The sequence below is a fragment of the Porites lutea genome, chromosome 7 (genome assembly GCF_958299795.1).
Source record: "Porites lutea chromosome 7, jaPorLute2.1, whole genome shotgun sequence".
In the NCBI taxonomy this organism is placed as follows: Eukaryota; Metazoa; Cnidaria; class Anthozoa; order Scleractinia; family Poritidae; genus Porites; species Porites lutea.
Window position 1 is genome coordinate 10214322 of NC_133207.1, and position 10000 is coordinate 10224321.

The window sequence follows — 10000 nt, forward strand, 5'->3', positions numbered from 1 at the left end:
AGCTATAATAGACCTTTTTACCGATACAGCAGTCATATTGAATTTATTAGATTTAAGGAGCATCGGATGGCCAGGGGGCACTCGCTCAGTATTTACCTGCGCTTTTCTGGCAAAGAGAGAACTTCACTGTATATTTCTCAGGAAAAAGGCTACCATTATTACTTCCAAACACAGCACAATGATCATCCTTTTCCCATTACAATCTTTTTCTAGGAAAACGTAAAGAAAAATTTGGCCTGAAAAGCACGCATGAATACTGAGCGAGTATACAGGATCGTATTCATGCCCCCTGGGCATCCTATAATACTCCTTAAATCTAATTAATTCAATATGGCCACTGTATCAGTAAAAAGGTCCATTAACATTTAACACAAGACAAAAATTTTTAAGGTGGCTCTCTACACCTAAGTTTTGAATTATGAGTCTTTTAATTAAAACTACATAACTGGGTTATTTTCACAGATCATAATGTCAGGAAAGCAAGAAATTGCTGTTGTTTTAATAATACTTTTTCTTTAGACATGAGAAATAGATTGTAAGGTATATATACAGCTCTATGTCACAATAAAAATACAAATTATGCTCCACTGGATGATTTAGGGTAAAAGTGCTATAAGATTCTGTACCTGAAGATACTTTTGAATATGCTTTAGCCTTTTCATTAGTGTCGGCTGAAACAACTGAAGGAAAGTCTTCTGTAGATATTTCCTTTATAGGGGTATTTGCCTCCTCTGGAGTTAAACCTTTATTGTGGAAGGTTCCTTCACAAATGACTTCAAAGCAAAGTGCATCAGGAAGCAGTGAAACGACATTACCACCGACCAGGTTTTGGATTTCATTTTTTTTCAGTGCTGCAAACTTTTCTCTCATGCTGGCCTTATAAAAGGTTGGGTTGGTGTGAAGCTGTTAGATGAAAGAAAAAGGTAGAAAGTTAAATCACGGTGCAGTTGGCATGTACATGTATGTATAATGTATGTCACAGGTCAAATTTGATTTCAGCTAGGTAAAACTTTTTTAACATTGTTTGATTCTCAATTCCTTTCTTTTCCAAAGGACTTGGAAACAAAGGACACTGAGAATCAACCTGGATGAGATCAAAATTAACCTATAAGGCCGAGAAAAAAATATATGTTTTTCATAATTCATTATAGATCTCTATAAAAACGAAAGTGGGCAGGCTGATTTTTTTGCTATTTCTGATTTTCTCAAGATTGTAGAATAATTGGAGTTGAAAGTAAACAAAGAGAGGAAGTCCATTATGAAGTGGGCAGGGACCAGAAACATTTACTGGAAAGAAACCCCTGCTTGCAAGGTAAAAAAAAAGGTTGCAGCCATCACTTCTTTAATGTTGTTGTGATAAGTCACTGGAAAATGATGATTTTGCAAAAAATGTAGCCTCTACTAACAGGGCAAATGTTTTCATCATCTTTTGATAATAGCTACATGTACAATTACACAGACAGGGCTGTCAATAAGGGCTGGTAGCGGGCCAAAACTGCCAGCTAGTTAGCCTTCCTTAGCTGGCTACTTTCAACTCCTTCTACCATAACTGCTAACAAAAAATAAGCACTTTAGAATAAAATTATAGAGCATCCATTTCCCGGTTTTGAATAACATTGAACACATATTTAAACAGGTTTAGATCTGTGAAACATTAAAGCCATACGATGTCATGGAGCGCGTAGGATATTTTGATGACATTGTTCCCAGTCTTGCTTGCATTCTGACCAAACAACAAGGTGTCCGCGGTGGAAAATATCTCTTGAAAACCCCTGGAAACGCCATTTCCGAGACTCCAAACTTCAAAATGTCCCTAGATCCCTTGGCCCTCGAGAACTTGTGCCTTTGGTGTGAGTTCCAAAGTAACCTACTATTCCTCATTCAGCCTACTACTTATTTAAATAAAAACATTTGACAGCTTTGCACAGAGAAGCAAAAAATCACGACGAACCCCAGCCCCTGGCAAAACCTTCCCTTGAGGGCATGGGCTGAAGATGCAGTAATGCATGGTTCAATTTTACTTGTTACCATCACCCCCCCCCCCCCCCCGGGCAACCCCGGGACAAGTCCAGCCCTTTGGGCCTGGGGGTGGGGAATTTATTGATTTATTGTTGTAAGAGGTCCTGTAATGGGAGTGGGGGGGGGGGGGGTGGGGCAAATAAAAAAAATATCTTCTCTTTGATTTTGCAAAGTATGTATTATTTCTTGCACGGTTTAGACTGTGGCTGAGAACTTCAAGACTATTATTGTTAAGGAAAAATGCAGGAATTTGTCGGAGAGTAGTTGGAGAGGAATAACTAATCAAAATTAAAGTCTGTATTATTTTAAAAGTATGTTTTAAAACTTGAAACGAATGTGCATATGATGCATACTCGAATGGATTCTCTTTTCTGGAAAGGAGGGAAAGAAATATTTTTTCAGCTTAGCTGTAAATAATGATAAGTTTTAATAAGAAAACGAATACAAGGGTTTTCATATAGAGAGAGAAACAGAGATTTGGTCTAGTGTTCTCATGAAGTGTTCTATCAAGGAGGCCCTTTTTAGAGTTTTTCCTCATTTTTTGTTTTCAAATTTATTTTTCATGTTTTAACTACATTATGACATCCAGGTTTTTTCTGGAAAGGAAAGACAGAAATATTTCTTCAGCATAGATTTAAATAATGATAAGTTTTAATATGAAAATGAATACAAGGCTTTTGGTATATAGAGAGAGAAACAGAGATTCGATCCAGTGCTCTCATGAAATTATTGCTCTATCAAGGAGGCGCTTTTTAGAGTTTTTCTTCTTCATTTTTGTTTTCAAATTTATTGTTCATGTTTTATCTACATTATGACATCCATTATCCTTCTCTCAATAAACTCAGGATAATGTTCATAAAAGCTGTGAAAACCACAGGCAGCCCAAGCACACTATGTTTGGGTTCAGGCTGTTCAGGCTCCATCTGACTGTTGTCCTATGAGATTCAAATCTTGGAGCTTAGCGACCGCATCATATATCTCGCAGGGGAGGGTCGTTACTTTTGCCCTATCGAATACCGACACAGTCGGGGGAGCTGGTGCGTTTAATTCGACCGGAAACAGCTCACACGTAGGATAACAGTCAGATTACACATCATGGCAAAGCAAAGCTGGCCAGAATCAATGAGAAATGCAGCGCTTCTGGGGCTCATGCAGCCGAAATTAGAAAAATGGCACTCGTCAAACGAGTAGGTATACACTCTTCGCTCTTGCTGGTGGCAATTTTAGGGAGATCGGTCGCGAGGGTTGGTTGGAAGGTCTTGGAAGGTCTCCAGCCTTCCCTTCTTTTATAGTGTTCAGTACTCGATGGAAAGAAAGTCAACTAAACGGCATTTAAACCGGCCATAGGACACCGAGTGGCTATGAACTAAAGGTAAGGGAGCTTTTTGAATCAATATTTCGCGTGATCATGAATTTTTTTTCTTAGCATTGTAGATTTGAATACATGTGATAAAATTCAAACAATAAGGGCCTGAGTCACTTGTAATAATGCAAGAAATCTCGACCTTCATTATCTTAAACGCTACTAGTACAGATAGACAAACAAGAAGACTTCGTATCTTTTAAGATTTTTGCATTTATTTGGCATCAGATAATACACTAATAATTCTAGTATATTCCGACCAAATGACCTCCGAAGCACGAACCCAAACATAATGCGCTTGGGCTGCCTGCGTGAAAACGAGTTGTTTTGCTTTTGTACGGATCAAAAAGATGTAGCAAAAAACGTATGATGTTGATCAGGAGCTCAGGGGTAGAGAATTGTCTCTTTCTGTGTGCCCGGGGGTGGGAAATAGACCTCCAAGAAAGAAAAAAATTGCAAATCCCCGGGCATGGTTACAAGTAAAATTGAACCATGCATACTTTATCGTATAATTTTTCTGCCGTTGGTAGACCTGTATTGCTGCTTTAAACCTTAGATATCATGTGTTCCCGATCCTCAAAGTATTCATGAAAAATAACCCAGAGAAGAGACAACCCATATTTGCATAAAGTACGTGTCTCAGTCAACTCGAAGGAAGAACATCAAATGCAAGTTTACATGAAATAAGCGTTGAATGGCGGGAAATTAGCAAACACGATAAATAAGCTTAAACTTACTGGCAAAATGGTGAGTTCTCCATCTTTTAGTTCCAGAACGGCGTGGGACCTTGACACTCGCTTATCCGTCACCTTTTAATGAACAATTTTACCGTGAAAACATAGATAAAACAAAGGTCTTGAGGAATATCAGCACTTTTTTAGCAAGCGAGTTGTTACCCCCAGAAAAGGACCTCTGCCGATGGTAGTCTTGCCGGCTGGAATTTTAATATCTCTTCCCCCATCTCGAGGTCTTAGCAGATATGCAGCCATTTTAAATGTAGGGTCATAGCTTCTGCTTTAAAATTATGCCGTAACTAAATCTACTATCGCACGGAACATTCGAACTCCGGAGCATCGAGCAGACAATACGGTATGTATCAGGCACGGTGGGTCCCAAATATCGACACCCTACAAAACCGTCTACAAGGTTCCCAGTCTCTCTTGAACCGGGCAGCTCTCTACATGCACAGAAGAGGTCTGGGTCGAGATTGGTCCTTTTATAAAGTACTTCCGTGTCAGTCTCTGTTCCGTATATAAACCAACTGAGAAAACATAAAATTCCCGTCGCCCGAAGCTTAAAAGCAAAGCAAAAAAACATTCTCATGAATAGATAGATAGATAGCCTTTATTTTGAAACGATGAGTATCAAAGCTACATGAGCTTGTGGGGTCGTTTGCAATTAACTAATTACAAGTAAACTAAAAAAAAAACTAAAAACTAGGGGTATATACAGACAAAACGTTTGAACTAAACTAGCGCTTACAAATATGAAATTATGAGCATAAATTTAAGTATATACAAAGTCATCTTTTCCAAAATTACAAGTGGATGCAGACGTTATCTTGAAGCTGAATTCATTAAAATTAGCTTGAGATTTAAGCTTTAGCCTGAGATCACGATAAGGAATGTTTTTTGTCGGGGCACTACAGTTGTTGGTCACTGCATTCCACTGGACTAAGCCTCTAAACGCGACAGAGTCTTTCATGTAACGCGTGTTGAAGCGTGGAACAATTAAAGAAGCGCAAGTCCGGGTTGAATAGTTTGTGGCCCGTTTCTTAGAAATCAGGTCGATTAATGTGGCAGGTAACCTATCGTGGAAAGCTTTATGAAGACAGATAAAAATGGCTAATTTATAATAAATAGACAGAGTCAGCCATTGGGCCCGTTGTAGGACATCAGCAGATGCCATGTCTTTCGGCAAATGAAAGATAAGTCTCGCAGCCCTGCAGTGAAGTCTTTCCAGGGACTGAAATAAGTGGGAATTGCAGCAAGATCCCCATAGTATAAGACCATAGGTCACTGAAGGCAAGATGACCTTAAAATAGAGGTCCTGACGAACGCTTCTAGGGAGAAATCTCGACTTCTTAGGTAATCCTAGTTTTTTAGCAAATGATTTTTTGAGTTCCAGCATATGCTGAGTCCAGGTCAGTTTCTCATCGACGGTCATTCCCAGTAATCGTGATTTCGATACCCATTCAATCGTAGAGTTTCCGATAAAGATCGGGGGAATGTTTACTGGGGGATTTCTTCTAGAGATTAGCATGGCCTCACTTTTACTTGGGTGGGGTGTTAATCTGTTAATGAGGCACCACTCGTTTAATTCACGAAGTGCAGAATTTAACTTGGCAATACTTTTTTCTACCGTGTCACTTATGCAGTAAACCGTTGTGTCGTCGGCAAACATATAGACGGATCCGGAAGATACTGAGGACGGAAGATCGTTCGTGAAGAGAATGAAAAGTGTCGGCCCCAAGACAGACCCTTGAGGAATTCCAAAAGAGATCAGTATCATCTCTGAAGTTGATCCATTAACAGCTGTGTATTGCTGTCTTTCCTTTAAGTAACTTTTAAGCCAATCCAGGAGTAGCCCTGATATATATTAATGCCAAAGTCCCTTTCCAACTTCGTTTCGAGAATGGCGTGCGACACACTATCGAATGCCTTTATAAAATCTATGAAGGCAACTGCTAACACTAAGCCTGCATCCATAGCTTCTCTACATGTTTCAGTAAGTTGCTTAAAACTGTAGTTGCTTTGAAACCGATTTTGGGGAAGATTTTGCTAGATAAAGATTAACTCTTTTTGTGCCCACATATCAACGCCAAAACTTCTACATTGAGGATTTTGTTTATATTTTAGTGTTCTGCGAAGCAAAAGTGTCCGATCGAGCGTGGGTCAGTTTAAAATATCAGCTCGAGTGCGACAAAGTTCAATGACTTCAAACACACTGCGGGCAAGCGTGAATTTCTTTGGGCAAATCACTTTACAAAGATATTTTGTTTTTGTGTCCACAGTGGAGCTCCGGACCTTATATATCCAGAAACTTCCTTATATGAACCCATTTTGTGAATACATCTTGAAAAAAATCGGACCTAGGCACGCACATTTCCAGTACAGCGCAAGGAAATTAATGCCGTCGTTAAAGTCCGTTTAACTATGATGTATTCTTCGAGAAAATTAAATAATAAGGTAATAACCACAGCTTGCAACTTTTGAAGACAAATTGCTTGTTCTTTCTAGGTTTATGGCCGCACAAACCACCACAATTTGTGCGCCAAGTCGACTGGAAAAACACTGTCTTGAATTTCCCGCTTTTTTTCACCTGACCAACATTGACGTCACAAGCTGTTTTTACCGACAATTTTTCCGACCGCTCTACGAAGATAAGGGCCAAAAAATAACAACTTTTAATTGCGAATATCTCGGAGATGCTTGCTTCTATTGAGCTGAAACTTCATAGTATGTTTATTTGGTTCATATTAAACATATTTCACTAGAATTGACTAAAATAAAAAATGTCGAGTTTTTGATTCATTTGACCTTTAAGAATTGGAGGCAGTGTCCTTTAATGCATCCACTAACGAGTTCATAAACATGGTTATATCATCTATATATATCTTACGCATAACCCGACGAAATCTAGAGAAGACCGTTAAGTTTAACCCATTAAAATTATACTACCATTACAATGAAAACGGAGTTTTTAGCAATGTCAGTTCAAACCCTTGGTAAGTGCAACGATAGTATAAGAGACTGTTAAAAGTGAAATAATTTTTAAGAATTGCGGGCAGTGTCCTTTAATGCATCCACTAACGAGTTCATAAACATGGTTATATCATCTATATTTGGATGGCCAATTTAAAAGATAATCTAAAGCTTTGCCACTGTCGCTCGTTTTTGAAACAATTTTAGCGGCACGTTTTTGAAGCCTCTGTAGTGACGAACTGTTACCAACTCCGCAGCAGTTCCACATAGTGTCACAATAATCAATGATAGGACGAATATACAGGGCAGTAGATAGGTTTTTTATAACGGGGAGGGGGCATTATCGCAAGTGCCGATCGAAGGCACGAGCCTTGAACGGGAGTCTGGGGGTATCCCCCCTAGAAAATGTTCAATTTGGATGCTCCGAAACGCCATATTCTAACCCAGGATTCTACTCGCTACTAGACTAGTTACAGGTTACGCCATTACAGTTACTCTCTGTAAATTAGAGTAAACCTCGCAAATAGCTGATATACACGCCAATTTCAGTAGGGGGTTTTGCTTCCTTTAGCTTACTATTTGCATAGACCGTGCACCAACCAATTTCTCGGTCATTAAAATGGTAAACAATGGCAAGTCACTACAATCAAATTAACTGAGTCTAAAGAAAACAAATCCATCCACAAACTTGATTTGTCTGGCTCAACAGGTACAGGGGGCCAACTGCCCCCCCCCCCCCCCCCCGGGGCGGCTGTCTACGGCTCTGACATAATCTGTATAAATCACGGTGGTCGGTTGCTAGGGCTTTTCCTCCCAATGCCTCTCAAAACTGAGAGTATTAGACCATAGACAGAAGTAGAATGCATCGAATGTGACGAAACTTGGCAGGGAAGTAGTTTGATAAATTACCTGTCTATTGGTTTTTCTTTCATCCCATGTGACTTCTGTTGTGACGTCATAAATGATGTCCAAATTTGGCATCCGAACAAAAATTCAGGAAAGAAATGGTAAAAATTTTACTTTAGTTTTCTGTATAGAATTCTATGATTTCTAGTGAAAACCCCATCTCAATCGGATAAAAAGGAGTAAAGTTACAGCTAATTAAAGAAATTCAAATTTTCCCTAAATGACCATATATGGTCAAAATTAGGGGTATTTTAAACGCGAGAACATTGAATGTATTGGAGCATATATGGTCATGTGGGGGGAAATTTGATTTCTTTTACTAGCTGTAACTTTACGCCATTTTATCCGATTGAGGTGGGGTTTTCACTATACATATTCTTTTTGTGTAGCAAAAATGTCTGTAATGTTTTGAACACTGCTTTGCAAGTTTTTAATGTTGTTACTAAAAATAGGCGTCACTTATGACGTCATACTTTCAAGAAACGTCAAAATACCTTTACAATGGTAAAAATTTTAAGAAAATTTTTCTCTAATTAAGATGTTTTAATGTCTTGCTTCATTTGGAATAAAAAATACTGCTCTGTGAGCCAAAAATTGAATTTACGAAGTTGCGGGAGGAAAAACCCTAGCAACCGACCATCGTGAAATGGAATTAGCACAGTCTGGTGTAAAACTCCCCCTACTGCGCCCTAGCATTCCCAGTCGTTTGCCAGCTCGGGATAATACATACTTAACAACTCCTGAATAAAAAACACGCTCAATGCCGGGTCGGTCCTTAAACGTTCGACCAAAATCTACATCAGAAAGCCTAGCATGAGTTCCGAACAACATAGCTTCAGTCTTAACCTTGTCATTATAGAGCCACGATTCAATTAAATCAAGATCTTCGTTGGGACTTTCCTCGATTGTAGCAGCAACCTTTATTCCAGAATAGAATAAGACAGTGTCATCAGCATACATTAGCTCACTACACTTGCGGGCAACGGTGGGTAAATCGTTCACGTGAAGAACAAATAAAAGAGGTACGAGGATCGATCTTTGGGGCACATCAACCCAATATATAGATTCAGCGTCTGAGAAAGCTCCCTGGAACCCAGCAACCTGAGTTCTACCTTTCAGATAGTCTGTAAACCACTCGTACTCGTATCACGGATAGATCTACGATACCTAAAGCGTAAAGCTTCTTTAACAGCAGGGAATGGTTCAAGCTGTCAAAGGCCTTGCGGAGCTTATTGCTAGTTACTTGAATGAGAGAAAGACGTACACTGTCATTAATGGAAATAACTCTGACACCATGCCTACATCCGTCATTATACCACAGGGATCGGTGCTCGGCCCTACATTGTTCTCTTTATTTACCTACGATCTACCGTCATGTGTGGAATCACGCTCCCTTTTCTTATTCGCTGACGACATTACGATCTAAACTAGACCTAATCAGGAGGTCCAGGTTTTTACCAAAGAATGTTCTTATTGATTTTTATTTCAAAGTCATATTGCCATCGGTAACTTACGGCCTCGTTCTGAGGGGGTCGTGCTCAAATGCTGATCTGTTCGATTCGTTGGAGCGATTGCACTGTAGGGCGACAAGAATAATTTTCAACTTACCAAAGGACATGAGATATCGTTGGACTTTTTTAAACAAGCTGATTGGTATCCGTTGAGCTAAAGTTATAAGCTAGTTCTGTTGAAGTAATTATGCATAAAGCAATTCATAATGAGCTCCCACAACTGTTATCCGACAATATTGTAATAAAACGCGCTACAGGTTACTCTTTACGAACGCCAGAATCTAACGGTGCCTCGTTTCAGGCTACCTATGGTAAAAACTATATCGCTCATAGAGGCCCCGAATTATGGAATACTTTAATTTTTAAGGACAAGAATTTTCCAAACATAAGTTGTAAAGACCTTAAGAGGAAAACCCTTTCAATGGACATTATTAAAGATGTGACTTTTAAAGAGACTTCTACAACAACTACAAACTTTAGACGTAAAGATTTTGATT

The 10000-nt window shown here is 39.1% G+C and overlaps 1 protein-coding gene across 1 annotated transcript in view; it reads right to left on the minus strand.

The window, feature by feature from the left end:
* The window catches only part of LOC140943314 (uncharacterized), a 13040-nt gene extending 8617 nt beyond the window's left edge, over positions 1-4423 (minus strand). The window contains exons 1-3 of the mRNA XM_073392394.1: positions 4279-4423; positions 4120-4191; positions 627-903 (exon numbers count right to left, since the gene is read on the minus strand). Coding sequence (XP_073248495.1) covers positions 627-903; positions 4120-4191; positions 4279-4371 — 442 coding nt within the window. The 5' untranslated portion in view covers positions 4372-4423. The remainder of the gene's footprint in view (positions 1-626; positions 904-4119; positions 4192-4278) is intronic.
* Between the last annotated feature and the right edge of the window lie 5577 nt (positions 4424-10000).